Source organism: Pseudophryne corroboree, chromosome 1 (genome assembly GCF_028390025.1).
Source record: "Pseudophryne corroboree isolate aPseCor3 chromosome 1, aPseCor3.hap2, whole genome shotgun sequence".
Lineage (NCBI taxonomy): Eukaryota > Metazoa > Chordata > Amphibia > Anura > Myobatrachidae > Pseudophryne > Pseudophryne corroboree.
Window position 1 is genome coordinate 519,108,174 of NC_086444.1, and position 23,200 is coordinate 519,131,373.

Genomic DNA, 23,200 nt, shown 5'->3' on the forward strand with positions numbered 1-23,200 from the left:
TTGCGATAAAACCCCAAGCGGAACGCATTAGACTCAACTGTAAAATAACATGCCCAATTGTATTTGCCCATCCTTACAAAATCTGCCTCTTCACAGATGATGTTACTGACTCTCACGAATCCTTTTACTTCCCTTCAACATCTGCATGCTTTATAAGAAGAATACTCCTCCGTATCATTTTACAAGTTGAATTGCTCTAAAACGGAATCTCTCCCTATAAACTTTGCATCCAGTCTACTTGACACTCTGAAATCCAGTTATGATTATGCCTGGCAAGATAGAAGCCTTAAATATCTGGGAGTCCAGATCTCCCTGAAAGTTTAAGACTTAATCTCCTGCAATTATCCCCCCTTACTAAACAAATTCTCTTGTTTGACGAATGATTGGATGATGCAAAATGTTTCATGGTTGGGCCGTATAGCGGCCCTGAAAATGGTCCTACTTCCCAAATTGTTATATTTATTTAGAACCATTCCTATCTTCTTACCTAATTCTCTACTTAGTAAATTTTATACGGTGTTGGTGAGATATGTTTGGAAGTGGAAGAAACCGAGACTAGCACGTCGTACATTAGCTCTTCCCAAAACATATGGTGGTTTGTCCTTTCCAGATCTACAGCTATATCAGGCGGCCTGTATTCTTTCTTCTTTAGGACCTTGGAGAGAGACAGATAACCCTAAAGCGTGGGTCCAGCTTGAACGCGACCTCATCTCCCCTTTCCCCATAGATATCCTGTGGCTACCCTTCACGGAGGGAAAACACATCAAAGCCCTCTCCACCTCCATAAAGGCGTCCCGTAAGGCTTGGTCTGTTCTGGTGCACACAGCAGGGGATTTTTCCCTCCCTTCAGTTGAACTCTCATGGAAAGGCTTAGCATGCCTGATTCCAGATTTAACTTTTGACTCTTGGTTATCCCAGGGCAGAGTGAGGTTGCAGGATATAACAGATTTGGGTGCCCTAATGTCATACTCTGAAATTAAATCTAAGTTCTCGATACCACAGAGAGACTTATATAAATATCACTTTTATAAATATCTTCAGTTAAGACACTGGTTCAGGATTGTATCACCTCCCCCCCCATCAACTGTCATCTATCCCTAGATATGTGCTTGAGCTGATTACTAAAGCAAAAAGTAGAGGTGCCATTTCTAGATGGTATTCCCTTTTGATTACATCAAACACATCTACGAAACTATCCTCACTTAGCAAATGGGAAAGTGACCTCGCTTGTACCATATCAGAGGACAAATGGCGGTCAGTATTTTGTACTTGTTTTTCTCTATCTAAATGCATGTCTCATATAGAACAATTTTATAATTTATAATAGACAGTATTTAACACCTGCTCTCCTTCATTGAATGTGGCCCAATACATATAATGAATGTTGGCGTAATTGTGGAAGAGTGGGTACTCTTTATCATGTATTTTGGTCTTGCCCTTTAATTACAAATTTTTGGAACCAGGTTTTCTGGCTTATTTAAACGGTACTGGAACGTTCATTGACTCCTAATCCAAAGTTAGCTTTATTGCACTTGCTACCAGAAATTATTTCCCCTTCTGACAGATATGTCATGGGTCACATTTTAGCCTCCGCAAAGCTTCTGCTTGCATGAAATTGGCGCACGCCTTTAATTCCTTCATTTACCGAGGTCGAAATCGCTGTGCAATCCCATTTTGAATTTGAAACGGCAGGTGTCCATTACTCTAGCTCCCTGACGAGGGCTTCCATCCTATCAAAATGGTCTACCTGGAATTATTACAAAACTTGACAATCCCTCTAAATATTACCTACTTGGTGGCTCACTGTTAATGTAAATTTGTTGGTTGGTATTTTGTACTTAATTTGCATCTCTTTCGGACTCACTACGGGCTGAACTTATAGCTTTGTAATAGTTGTATACTGTATTCCCTCCGATGCTGTGATATTGTATGGCTGTAAGGCTCAATCCTCTCTTGATGCATTGACTGTACCTGATGCGTTCACCTTCCCTTTTCCCTCCCCTTTTCTTCTTTTGTTTCTGTACCCTCTGTTTGTGTAGTCTTTGACAAATACTAATAAAAATTTAAATTGAAAAAAACAAAACAGAAATGTACAGTAAATAGACATGATTTCATAAATAAGCATTTGTTTATGTATATTAAGGTGTGTACACACAGTGCGATAAATCTGTAAGATTTTGACTATATCGTCAAAATCTTATGAAAAGTTAGTGCATATCTCAAGGTGTTAGGCAGCTTGCGATACAGATTCGATCCCGATGCACGCTCCCGAGGGGTCGGTATCGTAAGGCTAGATAGACTGTGCAGGCAAGTCAATCTTGACTATCTAGTACAAAGTATAGTCAAAATTGGCACTTAAGGCCAGTACTCACTGGCCGATGCGGGAGAGATGTGTGCTGAGCGGTTCGCTCAGCACACATCTCTCCTGCCGCTCAGCACAGCGCGATGTGTGCTGAGCATGCGGGGGGAGACGGGGGGCCGCTCATTTCACCCAGCGGGTGAAATGAGCAACCCACTAGATTGGCCTGCTCCGTGAGTACCCCCCTTTAGTCAAACTCGTACGTAGACAAAATCTGTACTATCTGTACTATCTGGGCTCTGGGGGAGTTCAAGGGAAATCTCATAGTCAAAATCGAACACAGCAGGGATCTCACCGTGTGTATACAACCTTTAGACCCATCCATATGTTACACTGAATCCTTGCAAGAATTCATAGGATTTACAAAATAAAAACAACAACAAAAAAAGCATGTGATTTCATCATGGTACTGAAAGTTTATATTTACCTGTATAATGTAGACTATTTATATATTTGCATATTTAATCATACCCCCCAACGATGGAAGTAGGAAATTACATTTTTTATGCAGCAATTAATGCACATTGCTATATAAACTTACCATATCAGATAAATATCTTTTCTCTAACGTCCTAGTGGATGCTGGGGACTCCGAAAGGACCATGGGGAATAGCGGCTCCGCAGGAGACTGGGCACAAAGTAAAAGCTTTAGGACTAGCTGGTGTGCACTGGCTCCTCCCCCTATGACCCTCCTCCAAGCCTCAGTTAAGATTTTGTGCCCGAACGAGAAGGGTGCAATCTAGGTGGCTCTCCTGAGCTGCTTAGAGTAAAAGTTTAAATAGGTTTTTTATTTTCAGTGAGACCTGCTGGCAACAGGCTCACTGCATCGAGGGACTAAGGGGAGAAGAAGCGAACTCACCTGCGTGCAGAGTGGATTGGGCTTCTTAGGCTACTGGACATTAGCTCCAGAGGGACGATCACAGGCCCAGCCATGGATGGGTCCCGGAGCCGCGCCGCCGGCCCCCTTACAGATGCTGAAGCAAGAAGAGGTCCATAAATCGGCGGCAGAAGACTTTCCTGTCTTCATAAGGTAGCGCACAGCACTGCAGCTGTGCGCCATTGCTCTCAGCACACTTCACACTTCGGTCACTGAGGGTGCAGGGCGCTGGGGGGGGGCGCCCTGGGAAGCAATGAATTTACCTTATTTGGCAAAAAATACATCACATATAGCTCCTGGGCTATATGGATGTATTTAACCCCTGCCAGTTTTCCAGAAAAAAGCGGGAGAAGAGCCCGCCGTGAAGGGGGCGGGGCCTATCTCCTCAGCACACAGCGCCATTTTTCCCACACAGCTCCGCTGGTAGGAAGGCTCCCAGAATCTCCCCTGCATCCTGCAACTACAGAAACAGGGTAAAAAAGAGAGGGGGGCACTTATTTGGCAAAATAACAGATATAAGCAGCTATAAGGGATAGACACTTATTGTAAGGTTGTCCCTATACATATATAGCGCTCTGGTGTGTGCTGGAAAACTCTCCCTCTGTCTCCCCAAGGGGCTAAGTGGGTCCTGTCCTCTATCAGAGCATTCCCTGTGTGTGTGCTGGGTGTCGGTACGTGTGTGTCGACATGTATGAGGAGGAAAATGATGTGGAGGCGGAGCAATTGCCTATAATGGTGATGTCACCCCCTAGGGAGTCGACACCTGAATGGATGGCCGTAATTAAGGAATTACGTGACAGTGTCGGCACGTTACAGAAAACTGTTGACGACATGAGACAGCCGGCAGCTCAGTTAGTGCCTGTCCAGGCGTCTCAAACACCGTCAGGGGCTATTAAACGCCCGTTACCTCAGTGGGTCGACACGGACCCAGACACAGACACCGACTCCAGTGTCGACGGTGAAGAAACAAACGTATTTTCCAGTAGGGCCACACGTTACATGATCACGGCAATGAAGGAGGTTTTGCACATCTCTGATACTGCAAGTACCACAAAAAGGGGTATTATGTGGGGTGTGAAAAAACTACCCATAGTTTTTCCTGAATCAGATGAATTAAATGAAGTGTGTGATGAAGCGTGGGTTACCCCCGACAAAAAACTGCTAATTTCTAAAAAATTATTGCCACTATATCCCTTCCCACCAGAGGTTAGGGCTCGTTGGGAAACACCCCCTAGGGTGGATAAGGCGCTCACACGCTTATCAAAACAAGTGGCGTTACCGTCTCCAGAAACGGCCGCCCTTAAGGAGCCAGCAGATAGGAGGCTGGAAAATATCCTTAAAAGTATATACACTCTTACTGGTGTTATACTGCGACCAGCAATCGCCTCAGCCTGGATGTGCAGTGCTGGGGTGGCTTGGTCGGATTCCCTGACTGAAAATATTGATACCCTGGACAGGGACAATATATTATTGACTATAGAGCATTTAAAGGATGCATTCCTATATATGCGAGATGCACAGAGAGACATTTGCACTCTGGCATCAAGAGTAAGTGCGATGTCCATTTCTGCCAGAAGAGGATTATGGACGCGACAGTGGTCAGGGGATGCGGATTCCAAACGGCATATGGAAGTATTGCCGTATAAAGGGGAGGAGTTATTTGGGGGCGGTCTATCGGACCTGGTGGCCACGGCAACGGCTGGGAAAGCCACCTTTTTACCCCAAGTCACCTCGCAGCAGAAAAAGATACCGTCTTTTCAGGCTCAGTCCTTTCGTCCCCATAAGGGCAAGCGGGCAAAAGGCCACTCATATCTGCCCCGGGGCAGAGGAAGGGGAAAAAGACTGCAACAGACAGCTTCTTCCCACGAACAGAAGCCCTCCCCCGCTTCTGCCAAGTCCTCAGCATGACGCTGGGGCCTTACAAGCGGACTCAGGCACGGTGGGGGCCCGTCTCAAGAATTTCAGCGCGCAGTGGGCTCACTCGCAAGTGGACCCCTGGATCCTGCAGGTAGAATCTCAGGGGTACAAATTGGAATTCGAGACGTCTCCCCCTCGCCGGTTCCTGAAGTCTGCTTTACCAACGTCTACCCCCGACAGGGAGGCGGTATTGGAAGCCATTCACAAGCTGTATTCCCAGCAAGTGATAATCAAGGTACCCCTCCTACAACAGGGAAAGGGGTATTACTCCACGCTGTTTGTGGTACCGAAGCCGGACGGCTCGGTGAGACCCATTTTAAATCTGAAAGCCTTGAACACTTACATAAAAAGGTTCAAGTTCAAGATGGAGTCACTCAGAGCAGTGATAGCGAACCTGGAAGAAGGGGACTACATGGTGTCTCTGGACATCAAGGATGCTTACCTCCATGTCCCAATTTGCCCTTCTCACCAAGGGTACCTCAGGTTTGTGGTACAGAACTGTCACTATCAGTTTCAGACGCTGCCGTTTGGATTGTCCACGGCACCCCGGGTCTTTACCAAGGTAATGGCCGAAATGATGATTCTTCTTCGAAGAAAAGGCGTCTTAATTATCCCTTACTTGGATGATCTCCTGATAAGGGCACGGTCCAGAGAACAGTTAGAGGTCGGAGTAGCACTATCTCAAATAGTACTACGACAGCACGGATGGATTCTAAATATTCCAAAATCGCAGCTGATTCCGACGACACGTCTGCTGTTCCTAGGGATGATTCTGGACACAGTACAGAAAAAGGTGTTTCTCCCGGAAGAGAAAGCCAGGGAGTTATCCGACCTAGTCAGGAAACTCCTAAGACCAGGCCAGGTGTCAGTGCATCAGTGCACAAGGGTCCTGGGAAAGATGGTGGCTTCTTACGAAGCGATTCCATTCGGCAGATTCCACGCAAGAACTTTTCAGTTGGATCTGCTAGACAAATGGTCCGGATCGCATCTTCAAATGCATCAGCGGATAACCCTGTCTCCAAGGACAAGGGTGTCTCTCCTGTGGTGGTTACAGAGTGCTCATCTCCTAGAGGGCCGCAGATTCGGCATTCAGGATTGGGTCCTGGTGACCACGGATGCCAGCCTGAGAGGCTGGGGAGCAGTCACACAGGGAAAAAATTTCCAGGGCTTGTGGTCAAGCATGGAAACGTCACTTCACATAAATATCCTGGAACTAAGGGCCATTTACAATGCCCTAAGTCAGGCAAGGCCTCTGCTTCAGGGTCAGCCAGTATTGATCCAGTCGGACAACATCACGGCAGTCGCCCACGTAAACAGACAGGGCGGCACAAGAAGCAGGAGGGCAATGACGGAAGTGGCAAGGATTCTTCGCTGGGCGGAAAATCATGTGATAGCACTGTCAGCAGTGTTCATTCCGGGAGTGGACAACTGGGAAGCAGACTTCCTCAGCAGACACGATCTTCACCCGGGGGAGTGGGGACTTCACCCAGAAGTCTTCCACATGATTGTAAACCGTTGGGAAAAACCAAAGGTGGACATGATGGCGTCTCGCCTCAACAAAAAACTGGACAGATATTGCTCCAGGTCAAGGGACCCTCAGGCAATAGCTGTGGACGCTCTGGTAACACCGTGGGTGTACCGGTCAGTGTATGTGTTCCCTCCTCTTCCTCTCATACCAAAAGTACTGAGAATCATAAGAAGGAGAGGAGTAAAGACTATACTCGTGGCTCCGGATTGGCCAAGAAGGACTTGGTACCCGGAAATTCAAGAGATGCTCACGGAAGACCCGTGGCCTCTACCTCTAAGACAGGACCTGCTCCAGCAGGGACCATGTCTGTTCCAAGACTTACCGCGGCTGCGTTTGACGGCATGGCGGTTGAACGCCGGATCCTGAAGGAAAAAGGCATTCCGGAGGAAGTCATCCCTACCCTGATCAAAGCCAGGAAGGATGTAACCGTACAACATTATCACCGTATTTGGCGTAAATATGTTGCGTGGTGCGAGGCCAGGAAGGCCCCTACGGAGGAATTTCAACTGGGTCGATTCCTGCATTTCCTGCAAACAGGACTGTCTATGGGCCTCAAATTAGGGTCCATTAAGGTTCAAATTTCGGCCCTGTCGATATTCTTCCAAAATGAACTAGCTTCTGTGCCTGAAGTTCAGACTTTTGTCAAGGGAGTACTGCATATACAGCCTCCTTTTGTGCCTCCAGTGGCACCTTGGGATCTCAATGTAGTGTTGGGATTCCTAAAATCACATTGGTTTGAACCACTCACCACTGTGGACTTGAAATATCTCACATGGAAAGTGGTAATGCTGTTAGCCCTGGCTTCAGCCAGGCGTGTATCAGAATTGGCGGCTTTATCCTATAAAAGCCCTTACCTAATTTTTCATACGGACAGGGCAGAATTGAGGACTCGTCCTCAATTTCTCCCTAAGGTGGTTTCAGCATTTCACTTAAACCAACCTATTGTGGTGCCTGCGGCTACTAGGGACTTGGAGGATTCCAAGTTGCTGGACGTAGTCAGGGCCCTGAAAATATATGTTTCCAGGACGGCTGGAGTCAGAAAATCTGACTCGCTGTTTATCCTGTATGCACCCAACAAGCTGGGTGCTCCTGCTTCTAAGCAGACGATTGCTAGTTGGATTTGTAGTACAATTCAGCTTGCACATTCTGTGGCAGGCCTGCCACAGCCAAAATCTGTAAAAGCCCATTCCACACGGAAAGTGGGCTCATCTTGGGCGGCTGCCCGAGGGGTCTCGGCTTTACAACTTTGCCGAGCAGCTACTTGGTCAGGGGCAAACACGTTTGCTAAATTCTACAAATTTGATACCCTGGCTGAGGAGGACCTGGAGTTCTCTCATTCGGTGCTGCAGAGTCATCCGCACTCTCCCGCCCGTTTGGGAGCTTTGGTATAATCCCAATGGTCCTTTCGGAGTCCCCAGCATCCACTAGGACGTTAGAGAAAATAAGAATTTACTTACCGATAATTCTATTTCTCATAGTCCGTAGTGGATGCTGGGCGCCCATCCCAAGTGCGGATTGTCTGCATTACTTGTACATAGTTATTGTTACAAAAATCGGGTTATTGTTGTTGTGAGCCATCTTTTCAGAGGCTCCTTCTGTTATCATGCTGTTAACTGGGTTCAGATCACAAGTTGTACGGTGTGATTGGTGTGGCTGGTATGAGTCTTACCCGGGATTCAAAATCCTTCCTTATTGTGTACGCTCGTCCGGGCACAGTATCCTAACTGAGGCTTGGAGGAGGGTCATAGGGGGAGGAGCCAGTGCACACCAGCTAGTCCTAAAGCTTTTACTTTGTGCCCAGTCTCCTGCGGAGCCGCTATTCCCCATGGTCCTTTCGGAGTCCCCAGCATCCACTACGGACTATGAGAAATAGAATTATCGGTAAGTAAATTCTTATTATTAATATTCAAACCTATCTATATATAGGGGAAATCCTACAGTTTAACTTTCATAAAATCCTGAACATCGTTTCAGTGGTTAAAATATGAGTAAAGCGGATAAAAGTTTATTAATGTATATTTGTTCAAATTCTTCTTAAAAATAAGGTGGTGTTTGTGATGTTGAAATTATGCATTACATGCCAAAACTTTTTATTAATGCGATGCGAATCAAAATATGCACCTGAAACACTGTTTCCATATTATAATTACTTTGGCTGGTTGTGTCTCCAGACTTCAGGCCCGTATTGCTCATAGGATCCAAGAATTGGAAAACCTACCTGGCTCCCTACCTCCTGATCTGAGAACCAAAGCTACTGTGGAACTAAAAGCTCTAAGACTCCTAAACTTCCAGCGCCAGGTAACATTAACTTTAACCAGAAACTTAGATTGTTTTGAGTAGATCTTGGTAGTTTGCTAAACTATTCTCATTAATAGTTTCCAAAAGCTTTTTTCGTTCTTTTCCTTCTCTAATTGTCTAGTGCAGGCATTCCCAGCCTCACTTCTCATGGCACACATAAGCGCCGTACACACTGGGCGACCTCCCCTAATTAGCAATCAGCGCTATATCGGGATTAGGGGAGATGGGCAGTGCATACACATTGAACCGGATCGATGAATAATACCGTTCAGTGACGTCATCCCCCGCACTCATCGAACATGCAGCTTTTAACGATATAGTTAAAGTGAGCTACATGTTCGGTAGATAATGCCTAAACCAGAACAACTTGCGGGTGCGCACATTATTCAGGCATACACCCTAGACAATATGAACAATAGATATTTTATAAAAGATTATTGTTCATATCGTCTAGAACAGTGGTTCTCAAACTCTGTCCTCAGGACCCCACACGGTTCATGTTTTCCATGTCACCCAGCAGGTGCACTGTGTATGACCAACTGTCACATTTTAAAAATCTACAGGTGACCTGCAAAACATGAACCATGTGGGGTCCTGAGGACCGAGTTTGAGAACCTGTGGTCTAGAATATCGCCCAGTGTGTACGGGGCTTAACAGTGCAGGATTTAGTGATATCCAGGCTTCAGCACAGATGGTTACATCAAAATAACAGAGGTACTAATTAATCAGAATCAGAATCAGCTTTATTGGCCAGGTGTACTCACGTACACTAGGAATTCTTTGTGGTACAATGCATCGCCAAGCAGCAACATGAAGGGGAAATACATAGCATACGAAGGGGGAAGAACATAGCATACATTACACACATTACACGTATGAGTTGATACTGCACATTGCAACTGTACAATAGACTCAACATATTAGACATATTATACACGTAGGACTAAACACAAAGGCTGCTTGGCAGAGCAGCACCGAGGCAGCCATCCGCGGTGCCAACTAGAACTCAAACAATGCACATAATACAGAAGATTTAAGTATTACATCAAAAGATAAACCACACAGACAATAAAGACAAAAAGCATAATGCAGGGTTGGTGTAAGCATTTTGGGTAATAACCTCCAGGGGTTGTGTATTCCACCCTCACAAGCTACCTGTGCTCAAGCATGGATAACACTAAAACCTGGACTGTAAAGCTGGGTACACACTGGCCGATACATTGGCCGTTCTATTGAACGGCCGATATATCGCTGGTCCGTCAGCCAGTGTTTACCAACAATATATCTTTGAACGCCGTTGTTCAGACATATCACGTCGGCCATGTAGCGCACACGATGACCAATATATCCATACATATATTGGTACATCGTTCTTTGTGTATGGGCGGTCAGCTACCCTCCCGTACCCTTCCTGCATAAGCAGGCGTTGATTGCCCAGTTCGTGACGTCAGTCAAGATGGATTGGGCAGTGTGCCCTATACGTCTGTAAATGTATTTGTAGATCAATAGATCTGCAGGTATATTTGCCAGTGTGTACCCAACTTTAGTGTGCCTTGAAGACTGAGGTTGGGAATGCCTGGTCTAGTGAAAGTTTAATGGTTTACATACTATATATTTTAGTGTTCACAGTTTTTGCTCTTTTGGGTGTTGTAGATCAAAAAAAAATTATACGTTGATATATATAAAAAAAGGGAGTCTTAAAGCCTTGACTCCTCAAAGTCTGAACATTGAGCATAAAAATGTTTCTCCTGTGCTATCTTCTATTGAGCAAAACTTTGTAGCATTTGTTATCTATGAAGGAGGACATGCAGATTGCAGAGGAGTAGCATCAGAACAAAACGGCTCTTTTGATGTGACATTGAGTTACACATGGACCATTGTATACTAGTGGCATTGCTAGTAGTTTCTGGATGTACTGTGATCTTGTGATTGGTTTGTTCAGAAGCCTCATGATTAATTCCTGTTCTTTTTAGATCACTTTACTCATGTAGTGTTCTGATTTCTAAGTAATAGACTATTCCTAGACCAAACAGCATTGGCAGTAGCATATGTACATCACCAGGGCAGCAAAAACAGTTTAATGATAGCAGCCTAAGCTGGGTACACACCACAGCGACATGTCGAGAGACCCGCTGTTGCTGTTCAGATAATCCTAATCTGTTACTGTTCGGCCCCTCAATATGTAGGTCCTGACATCCATCTGGGCAGACATTTGAATTTGCTCGCACAGCTTTGACATGAGTCCCTGCAGCAAGTGTACGGGTGGTCGGCGGGTCGCCCATGCACACAGCCAGATGCAACAATATTCAGTGCATCTGGAAAGTATTCACAGCACTTCACTTTCCCCTCTCATCCATCTGGGGGACGCTGCATCAGTACCTCTGGGTTAGAGTGTAGGCTATGGAGGTTAGTCAAAAAACCACTAAAAACTAACTCCACCTCCCTCTAACCCCCTCCCACCTCCAGCAGAGCCACAGTCTTGTTTTTTTTGTTCCTTGGAAGACGGCACACTTTTTTTTCTCCTGCTCCTTAGCTTTTAGCTAGGTTTAATTTCTTCCTTTTTCTTATTATGATGCTTAGCCCCTATTACAGGCATCTCCAGAGTGGGGTTAGACAATTTAGGAGCTTCTGTGAGCTCTCTACTCACTCTGATTTTGACTTGGGGGGAGTCACTAAACCATTGTGGTTCCTGGGTCCCCCCCCCCCCACCCCCCCCCCCCCCCCGGCAGCGCTGGACTGTTACCTTATTGTGTCTGTTCCTGGGAGAGTTTGTACTGTGAAGGGAGTCACTGGGCGCACACTGCCTGGTGTGACCGCAGTTAGAGGAGACCGGGTTGCTCGCAGGGTCCCGCTGCAGCTTACTCCCGCTGTAGCTACCGCTTAGCCCGCTTCTCTCCCTGCCTATTAGCTCCGCCCTCCGCCTGCTCCTTCAGGTGGCTGTCTTTACTGTTCTACAATCCAAGACAGGGTTCCATTGGCTCCACATTCCTAGGTCTTGCAGCTTGGTGTCGATTCTCACTTCTCCCTCTCCTGATCTGCCGCAGCACACTGGTGGGGGACGCTGCTTGTCGCCTCTGCAGGGGTTTAGACATAGGAAGTAGTGTGGGACTTTTACTGAGACAGTATTAAGCCCACTGATGTTGTTGTTGTTGTTCTTCACACACATTTCTCTTACTGTGGGACTTTTACACTACATTGTATTCAGCCCACTTGCAATATTATAACAGCTGCATAACTTCTCTGTTTATTTCCCTATTGGGTTTATATATACCCTTAGTTTAATTTGTTTGCTAACTTGCTGGTTAAGCTGCTTTTACGATATCCGATAAACCAGACAAGGGGTCTAAGACCAAAGCTGTTTATTTTGCTTGTGCACAATGTGCCAAGAAATTACCAAAGGAGTGCACAGTCCCAGGTACTCTCTGCTCTCTTGCTCTACGACGCCAGCAATGTCGGCCCCTGGCGCGTCAGCAGAGCAGTCTGAGTTGCCACAGTGGGCCAAGACTGTCAGAGGCTATAGCTGACCTCCGACAGACCCAGAGTGCTGATGAGTCCTTGGCCACTTCTAATGTTAGACCCTCCTATGCTGGGGCTGAGGAGCCTCTATGGGCATGAAATATGGGTAAGTGCTCATCAGATATGGCAACCTCTCTGAATAAGTTTGTATCCTCCTCAGGGTCTGCTACCTCTACCAGGCGCAGACCTGCATCTTAATTTGTTATTTTTCCAGGTGATGATCATGATTCCGATGCCTTCTCACAGGAAGAAGGTTGACCCAGATTGGCAAGACTCTTCTGTATGGGAGGAGGACTCCTCGTCAGATTCTGGGGTGAATCTACTGATTTATGCCATTCATCAGACGTTACAGATTGAGGAGTCCTCTGTTCCAGAATCGTCTTCCACTTCTTGATTCAAGCGGAAGAAGTCTCAGGTGGCAGTTTTTTTGCTATTTTCTCATTTTGAAGAAGAGTTGAAAGAGCCATGATTACGGCCCTTCGAAAAAGTAATGTGATCCGTGACGAAACGCGTCAGGACTCCTCCTCTTATTGACACTGGTCTTTCCATGCGGAAACCTAATTGACACTTGGTTTCCGCACAGCTTATAGCAGCAATCACCTGTTCTCCTCCCAGCATTGGAGTGGTTATTTCCACCAGACCGAGGGAAGACTCCTGCTGTACTTCGCAGCTTATCCCAGCAAGCCTGCCACAGGTTCCTCTACTTTTACCAGCATAGGAGTGGGCACTACAGTGGACTTCACCCGAGGACACTCGGGGTCGCCAGCCCATGGGAGAGGTAATCTAATACCTGCTATTTGCCCCATCGGTTGTTTGTCGGGTAAGACATTATCACTCAGTGAACTGTCACCTCCTTCTTTGCATACAATTTGGGGAGCTGAGTTAATTTATCACTAACAGTTACTTATTGTGCACAAAGTAACCTCTGCCGGAACACATTATATCTATTTCTAGCTACATACAGCAGTAAGTGCAACAGTTGCTAAATGTACAGCATTTCCATCTTCTGCGGTATTGAGCATAATTTTTTCAAGCGTCTATATAGCTATTTTGCTTTGTGGATTGACACCTGCCTGCGAACACAATTTATATTTATTTGATTGCTGTTATCCAGTGAACAATTATCACAATCCATCTTTTTCATAATTGTTTTACCTATGTGTTTTTTAATATATTAATGGTTTGTGATGCCACTGTGTCTAATTGTTAGACTGAATAAATATTTTAGACATAAGTTCATGACAGCTCTCTATTCACTTTGATCTATTTTTTGCTCCCACAAGTGCTGCTGTTCTTCTTTCTATGGTTACGACCCGATACTAAGGTACAGGTACCCAAGAAGCTCGAGGTTCTATACCCCTTTAGGGACGAGCACACCCGATTCTGCGAGACTCCCCCTAAGGTTGATGCACTCATCACTACATTTGCTAAGGCCATGGTGATTCCTACGGTCCAGACTGCTAACTTAAAGGATCCAGCGGATCGGAAGAGCAAAGCAGTCTTAAAGTCCATATTTACTCTGACTGGAGTATCAATCCGTCCTCTCCTGGCCAGTGCATGGGTAGTTTGGGCCGTTGAAGAGTGGGTTTCTCAGATCGTCTCGGGTGTCCAGTCTGACGACCCTCTTAGGTCACTGAGGCTCTGTCTTATGTTACTAGTGCTCTATTGTATTCGGTTTCCCTACAGGCACGCATCTCTGCCCTGCGCATCACTCCCTCTGGTTGCATTTTTTGAATGCCGATTCGACATCTAAGCTCACTTTGGAGGCATTTCCCTTTGAAGGGGAATTCTTGTTTGGACCGGAGCTGGAAAAGATTATCACCAAGGCTACTGGTGGTAAAAGCTTCTATCTACCGGTTTTGAAGACTAAGTTGAATCCTGCCAGGTTTCAGTCCTTTTGGCCTCAGGGCAGGGGATCCTTTACCTCATTCCAGTCCTTTTGGGGTAATTCCCGTTTCTCCCGAAGAGGTACCTTTCGAGGCAGGGGTTTACAAGGAACCCGCAGACCGGGTTCTAAGCCGGTCGACAAAACCTCGGCATGACTATCCCAGTCCTGCCATCGTACCCCAGGTGGCAGGCGCCCGCTTGCTCTTGTTGCGGGACGTTTGTTTTGGATTCCAATCCGGATAGCTGGGTAAGCGGTGTAGTTTCCAGGGGGGATATATTCTGGACCTTCAGGAACATGTACCGCACAGGTGTTTTGTGACCCCTCTACCTCAGGACCCGACAAGGCAACAGGCCTGGTTTCAGGCTGTTTTTTCTCTTTCAGAGATGGGTCATTGGGGCCAGTTCCGGAACACCAGCGGGTTTCGGGTTCTACTCGACTCTGTTCCTGGTGGACAAGCCGGACAGCTGATTTCGCCCGATTCTCAACCTAAAGTTGTTGAAGCCGTACCTCCACCTCGACAAATTCAAGATGGAGTCTATTCGCTCTGTCATATTAGCCATGGAAGCTAACAAATTTTTGACTTCTATCGACATAAAGGATGCATACCTGCATGTACCTATTTGGCACGGGCACCATCATCTGCTTCGCTTTGCAATGGACACTTCCTACTACTAATTCCATGCCCTTTCTTTCTGTCTCTCAACCGCTCCCAGGGTACTTACGAAAATAATGGCTCATGCGATCGCCATTCTCCGAAACCAGGGTATCAACTTCACTCCTTACCTGGACGACTTTCTTCTTAAGACCCCGTCCGATGCTCTCCTCCGAACGCAGGTGGATCTAACGTTGGAAACACTACAATCTCTCGGTTGTCTGATCAACTTTCCCTAAGTCCAGACTTCTACCATCTGAGAAGTTCGATAGACTTCTTGGAAAGCAGCCACTAACCCCTATTGCACACTGTAACTGAAGCCGCTGCGGCCGCTGTAATAAATCCTTTACCTACGTACTCTGTCCCCAGTTAGCGTACACAGTCCCGTACTGTGCACGCACTTTGCGTACACACGCCGGAATAGCCGTGCAGCTTACACTCAGTGCATACACACAGACCGACACGCTGAGAGCAAGAGGCAGCTCTAGGTGTGGCAATTACACTATACAAACGCTCAACAGAAACTGAATGCGACACCAGTATTTGATTGTAAGTTGTGGTCCAAAGCAGCAACAAGTAATAATATATTTGAAAAAGGGGGTTACAATAAGTTACAATATAAATGGTACAACACAATACAATTCAATCACAGAGAGAGAGAGTCACACCCAATGATACATACGCTTTGTCGCTTGCGCCACCCGGATCCGGTCCCCAGTCGTCTGGCGAGACGACCTATGAGTCTTTAAAAAGCAGAGAGAGAGAGTGACCGGCCCAGGTGCAAGGTTTATATACCCTTGCCCAAAATACAATACAATTGGGTTGTATGCTATCCACTGATTGATTGGTTGGAGGGATGGTCGTTTACAGTACAGGAGAGGTCATTGGTCGGTTTGAAGAGATGGGCAATGCCTTGATCCAGGGGTGTGTACAGCTGGTCAGCTCTGGATTCCCACCGCATACCAAGTACATAATAAACACAAATATACCTTTAATCTGCCTTTGCGAGTAACTATTTGCAACGACATGCGATCTTCTCCAAACCAACACCGGATTATTACTCATAATTATCCGAACACGTAGATACCATGCATGATGCACTGATCAGTTACTGTCCCCTCGCATACTGTAAAGGTGTATAATTCCCTTGTTGTGCCTTGTAAATAAGTAAAAGTTGCATGAGGGGAAAGGGGAGACTATGTGTAATGTGTGTACTAAGTTTGGGAAATATGTAATGTGTGACAGATATTTCCATGTTCATTAGGTTACTTTGTTATGTTATCTCCAGGCAACATGATCCTACACATGAAATGACCAACCATTCTCAAGATACACACACACATATATATATATATATATATATATATATATATATATATATATATATATATATTATAAGTGTTTCCCTGCTATTATATCTATCTTTCAAAGGTTTTCTAGACTGCAGGCTGCCTGTAGTTAATAATTTGCAACTGCAGGCTTGTGTGTATCTATTGGAATATTTGTCTCCCATTGTTCTGGCCCCCACCAAACGATGACTTGTTCGGTTTGTGTTTGTCTTTCTTCACAGACCAGGGGGTCTGTTCAAACATTGGAGTGAACAAGACATTGTGTTGGAAGGATGTGCATGTTTGGTTAGATTAGTGTGTGTGTGTAAACAGTGACTCGACACAGGCTGGGCACTGTGGCATGTGTCTGTGATCATTTTCCATTGCAAGTAAGAATCTTTCTGTAATTGCTCATACCACGCCCGTACGCGCACTCCCGTGGGAGGCGATTGTACGCAATTTGCGAATATGCGCACGCACGCCAGACTAAGTACATGCATGGATGCCATCTGTGTGGTGTTTGCATGTGGTGTGTGTATTGCAATATTTTTCGACTTCGACACATCGCTATGAATGATGTTCCTGTGTCTACTCTACACTGTCGTTCAAAGGGTCTTCCTTCCTCCGGACAAAATCACAGACGTACAGTCCTGGATACGCACTCTAGTTTTCCCGCTTCCATGCCCGTACGTTGCAGTCTCATATTCTGTGTCATTGGTCCCCATTGGGTCTCCGGTTGGACACTCACATTCTTCACCTGTCAATCCAGATTCGTCACTCCCTCCAGTGGTGGCTTCACACACATCATCTGACCAAGGGATCTCCATTTTCTGTCTGTATTTGGCAGATTCTGGCGACAGACCCAAGTCTCAAGGATTGGGGCGCCGTATTTCGCCATCACCATCTTCAGGGTCGGTGGTCCGGGGTGGAAAAACCCTTCAAATCAACATCCTCGAACTCTGAGCCATTTGCAACGCATTACAGAGGTGTAAGGGACTCCTCCGTGGTCATCCAGTCCGCAAACAGTCAGACATCGTGATGGCTGACGCTTATTTAAACAGGGCGGAACTCGCAGTTGGAGAGCCATGAGGGAGGTAACCCACATTCTTCGGTGGCCCGAACACTGGGTTCTGACGATATCAGCGGTCTTCATTCCCGGAGTCGACAACTGGGCAGCCGACTTCCTCAGTTGTTTTACTGTCCATCCCGGGGAATGGGAGCTCAATCAAGTTTTTCTCTCTCTGGTCACCATGTGGGGTCAACCTGACATCGACCTGATGGCATTTTGCCTCAACAAAAAGCTTCCCAAGTACGGGGCTTGCGCACGGGATCCTCAGGCTATATTCGTGGACTTCATGACCCGTGGAGCTCTCGTCTCTGATAACTGTTCCCACCTCTGGCTTTGATCCCTCGAGTCCTTCAGACGGTCCGGAGGGAGGCTCTGTCGGTCATTCTCATCGCTCCGGATTGGCCTCGGCGACACTGGTATACCCAGATTCAGGCCATGCTGGCTGCACCTCCATGCCGTCTGCCACTCCGTCCAGATTTCCTTCTTCAAGGACCGTGTCATCACCCAGATCTCTCGTCTGGCTTTGACAGCATAACTCTTGAGACCACCTTCTTAAAGTCCAAGGGTTTGTCTCCTTCCGTTGTCGGTACGATGCTTCGGCCACGAAGACTGTTACTTCCCGGATTCGGCATGTGTACATTTCATGGTGCGATCGCCAGAGGGTCTCGGCCTCCCAGTTTCGTAGCTGCGACTTTTTGCTTTTCTCCAAGATGGCTTGGTCAAGAGTCTCCGACTTTCCTCTCTCAAGGGTCAGGTTTCTGCCTTGTCAGATCTTTTTCAAAAGAGATTGGCTAACCTTCCAGATGTCCGTTGTTTCCTTCAGGGCGTTTTGCGGATCCAGCCACCATATGTACCTCATGTTCCTCCTTGGAATTTAAATTTTGGTTTTTACGGCTCTACAAAAGCCGCCATTTGAACATCTCGTTTCGGCGGATTTCGGGTTATTAACTTTAAAGGTGGTGTTTCTCTTGGCAATTGCTTTGGCTAGGCGGGTCTCTGAGTTGACTGCCTTATCTTGCCGAGCATGGTTTTGAGGACGAAACCATCTTTTTTTGCCAAAGATTGTTTCTGCATTCCATCTAAACCAGGATATTGTTCTACCGGCTTTCAGTCCGAATTCTTCGTCCTCCCCGAACTCATCGTCCCTGGCTTGTTGGATGTTGTATGGGCCTTAAAGATCTATTTGTCTTGCATGGCAGAGATTCATCGTATGGATAGTCTTTTGGTTCTTGTTGATGCCCCTAAGCAGGGCTGGCCGGCCTCCAGGAATGCCATTGCCCGTTGGGTCACATCAGCTATCCGTCAGGCTTATGTCTCCTTGGATATACCTGTTCCCGCTCCTTTGTGAGCTCATTCGATTAGCGCTGTTGGCGCGTCTTGAGCAGTTTGCTGTGTTGTCTCAGTGGAGTAACTGTGCGGAGCTGCGACCTGGTCGTCTGTGCACACTTTTACAACATTTTATTGTTTCCATACCTTTGGTTTGCAAAATTCTCGGTTTGGCCGTTCTGTCCCCTCTTTATAAACTGGCTTTGGGAATTCCCAGAGGTAATGACGCAGCGTCCCCCAGATGGATGAGAGAGGAAATGGGATTTTTTTTTACTCACCATAAAATCTCTTCCTCGGAAGAGGGGACGCTTCGATTCCTCCCCGCTTGTCTGGTTTCTTTGACTTTGTTCTGTAGTTATTCCTCCATGTGGCTTGGCTAAATGTAGACTGAGGCTCTGCAGGAGGTAAGAGGGGTTAGAGGGAGGGGGGTGGAGTTAGTTTTTAGAGTTTTTTTGTGCCTAACCTCCATAGCCCACACTCTAACCCAGAGAGATTTCACGGTGAGTAAAACATGCAATTTTTCCACATTTTGTTATATTACAGCCTTATTCCAAAATAGAATAAATTAATTTTTTTTCCCTTAAAATTCTACACACAATGGGGGTAATTCCGAGTTGATTGCAGCAGGAACTTTGTTAGCAGTTGGGCAAAACCATGGGGGTCATTCCGAGTTGTTCGCTCACAAGCTGCTTTTAGCAGCTTTGCACACGCTAAGCCGCCGCCTACTGGGAGTGAATCTTAGCTTATCAAAATTGCGAACAAAAGATTAGCAGAATTGCGAATAGACACTTCTTAGCAGTTTCTGAGTAGCTTCAAACTTACTCGGCATCTGCGATCAGTTCAGTCAGTTTCGTTCCTGGTTTGACGTCACAAACACACCCAGCGTTCGCCCAGACACTCCCCCGTTTCTCCAGCCACTCCCACGTTTTTCCCGGAAACGGTAGCGTTTTTTCGCACACTCCCATAAAACGGCCTGTTTCCGCCCAGAAACACCCACTTCCTGTCAATCACACTCCGATCACCAGAACGAAGAAAAAACCTTGTAATGCCGTGAGTAAAATTCCTAACTGCTTAGCAAATTTACTTGGCGCAGTCGCACTGCGGACATTGCGCATGCGCATTAGCGACTAATCGCTCCGTTGCGAGAAAAATATACCGAGCGAACAACTCGGAATGACCCCCCATGTACACTGCAGGGAAGGCAGCTTTAACATGTGCATTTGCCCAACTGCTAACAAAGTTCCTGCTGCGATCAACTCAGAATTACCGCCAATACCCCATAATGACCACTTGAAATTTTTTTTTTCTTTTTTTGCAAATTTATTAAAAATAAAAAAACGAAGAAATCGCATGTCCATAAGTATTCACAGCCTTGCTCAATACTTTGTTAATGCACCTGTGGCAGCAATTACAGCCTCAAGTCTTTTTGAATATGATGCCACCAGTTTAACACACCTATCTTTGGGTAGTTTCGCCCATTCCTCTTTACAGCACCTCTCCATCATGTTGAATGGGAAGAGTCGGTACACAGCAATTTTCAATTTTCAGATCTCTCCAGAGATGTTCAATCGGATTCAAGTCTGGGCTCTGGCTGGGCCACTCAAGGACATTCACAGAGATGTCCTCAAGCCACTCCTTTGATATTTTGGCTGTATGCTTAGGGTCGTTGTCCTGCTGAAAGATGAACCGTGGCCCCAGTCTGAGGTCAAGAGCGCTCTGGAGCAGGTTTTCATCTATGATGTCTCTGTACATTGCTGCATTCATCTTTCCCTTTATCTTGACTAGTCTCCAAGTTCCTGCCATTGAAAAACATCCCCACAGCATGATGCCGCCACCACCATGCTTCACTGTAGGGATGGTATTGGCCTGGTGATGAGCGGTGCCTGGTTTCCTCTAAACATGACGCCTGGCATTCACTGCCAAAGAGTTCAATCTTTGTCTCATCAGACCAGATAATTTTGTTTCTCATGGCCTGAGAGTCCCTTCAGGTGCATTTTGGCAAACTCCAGGCGAGCTGCCATGTGCTTTTTACTAAGGAGTGTCTTCCGTCTGGCCACTCTCCCATATAGGCCTGATTGGTGGTTTGCTGCAGAGATGGTTGTTGTTCTGGAAGGTTCTCCTCTCTCCACAGAGGAATACCGTAGCTCTGACACAGTGACTATTGAGTTCTTGGTCACCTCCCTGACAAGGGCTTTTCTCCCCCGATTGCTCAGTTTAGACGTCAGCCAGCTCTAGGAAGAGCCCTGGTGGTTCAGTATTTCTTCCATTTACAGATGACTGAGGCCACTGTGCTCATAGGGACCTTCAAAGCAGCAGATATTTTTCTGTACCCTTCCCCAGATTTGTGCCTTGAGACAGTCCTGTCTCGGAGGTCTACAGACAATTCCTTTGTCTTCATGCTTGGTTTGTGCTCAGACATGCACTGTCAAGTGTGGGACCTTACACAGACAGGTGTGTGCCTTTCACGTCAAATGTGAATACTTGTGTACATGTGATTGTTTTTTTACCTTTTTTATTTTTAATAAGTTATCAAAAATCTCAAAAACTTTTGTCACGTTGTCATTATGGGGTATTGTGTGTAGAATTTTGAGGGAAATAATTAATTTATTCCATTTTGAAATAAGGCTGTAACATAACAAATTGTGGAAAAAGTGAAGCGCTGTGAATACTTTCCGGATGCACTGTAGCTGCAGATATATTGGGTATCTGCTATGCAGCAGAGCCAATGAGATATATCTGTGAACGATGTTGTACAGGCATATAGTTTGAATACACCTGCCAACCTGCTCGCAGTGTATGAGTCATTCAATAGAACGGCATATATATCAGCCAGTGTGCACCCAGCATAAGAAGTACTAAGTCTTGAAATTGGTGGACGATTTCGTTCTTCTCTTTAATGGCATATTGCATTTTAAAAGTTGAAAGATGGCTTGTTGACTTCTTGAAGCGGCTAAACCAGGGGATTGGCCCTAGTCTTTATTTGTCATTTGTACTTTTGGAGTACTTAGTGGTGCCCCTGGTGAGTGAAATCTTCAAAAAAGTGTTAGTCCTTCCCTAGGACAGTAGGGATAGTTTTTAAGGGAATTCCATGGCACTAGTCTCCTGAATGTATATTTAATCCAGTAACTCTATCACAGTGAGTGATCAGGTGAGAAGCAGTGTATTAAGCTTCTGTAGAGCAGTTGTACAAAGTGTCTGATTCATGTTTTGTAAGTAAAGCAAAAAAGCAAGCAACTGGGCAAAACCATGCTTTATTTACAAACATTAATCCGAACTAAAGTATACATCTTGTTTATCAGTACATATGTTCATAAAATTGTAAATTAACATGTGATGCTGCTGAGGCTATTTGATAAGGTCTTGCAGATAGTTGTAAAATAATCAGATGGCTGTGGTAAGTGGATATTGTGATTTGTTCAGCATGCCTTTTTTCTCACTGCAATTTTTATTTTGAAATAAAGTGTTGTAATTTTCCCCCCTCTTTATCTGTGTCCACCAAAAAGCACTGAGCTGCTTTACTGGATAAAATGTGCATATGCACATACAAAAAGCATTTTGCTAATTATTATTTATTTTGTATTTTCTTTAAGTGATTACTAAAAAAAAAAGTGTTCGAGTTATATTGAGTTTTCTAAATCAGAATAATTTCAAGATCTCTTCTAAACATGACTGCTTAAAGCTAAAACCTATGTAGTGAAGAGTGCAGCTCTCTAATCCTGTATTTGCTATTTCTGTGTGAAAAAGTGGGCCGCATGCTATGTGGGACCATGTATTTCTTGAGGCAAATCAATAAGGCCTTGGTAATGAATCTGTACTCTACATGAAAAGCAACTGGTTTTAACCAAGACTCTTTATGAAAAGTAATGCTTAGTTGCTATAAACCGCTTTTTTTTTCCCACTAGAATTTTAATGGTTGAATCTGTTATTTAGCACTTCTAGGATTAGTTTTTTGTTAGTTGCTGTAAACCCCTCTTCTGCTCTTGTGTAAGTACGCTTGCTGAACTGATTTGTTCTTCTGTCACAACAAAATAAAGTTAATTGGTAGAAATGTATACATTGCAGGTTACCAAGCTTCTAAAAACATTTAGCAGGCCTGTAAAGCTACCATACCAAGATGAAATGGCAAAAAAAGCATTCGGTAACAAGTACGAATGATGACAAATCTGGGGTGTATAGGTATATCCGAAGACAGATGATAGTGAAATCCGAAAGAGCTAATTAGTTTGCCAAGAGATGTGGTATAGATTGAGAAAAGCAGAGGGCCTAAGCCTTGCGGTACTACAACTGAGGTAGTGACGTGGAAGTGGTATCAGAGAAGCAAAGAACAAATAGGTAGGATCAGAACCAAGGACTGTGTGCTGAAGACTTAGGGATTATAGTGTTTGTATGAGAAGAGAGTGGTCTACAGTGTCAAAAGCAGCAGAGAGATCTAGAATAATAAG

At 45.5% G+C, this 23,200-nt stretch overlaps 1 protein-coding gene across 6 annotated transcripts in view; it reads left to right on the forward strand.

The window, feature by feature from the left end:
- The window catches only part of SMARCA2 (SWI/SNF related, matrix associated, actin dependent regulator of chromatin, subfamily a, member 2), a 631,684-nt gene that overhangs the window by 217,287 nt on the left and 391,197 nt on the right, over positions 1-23,200 (forward strand). For all 6 annotated transcript variants that reach the window (XM_063913944.1, XM_063913943.1, XM_063913946.1 and 3 more), the window contains one exon: positions 8,853-8,979. In XM_063913944.1, the coding sequence (XP_063770014.1) occupies positions 8,853-8,979 (127 nt within the window). The remainder of the gene's footprint in view (positions 1-8,852; positions 8,980-23,200) is intronic.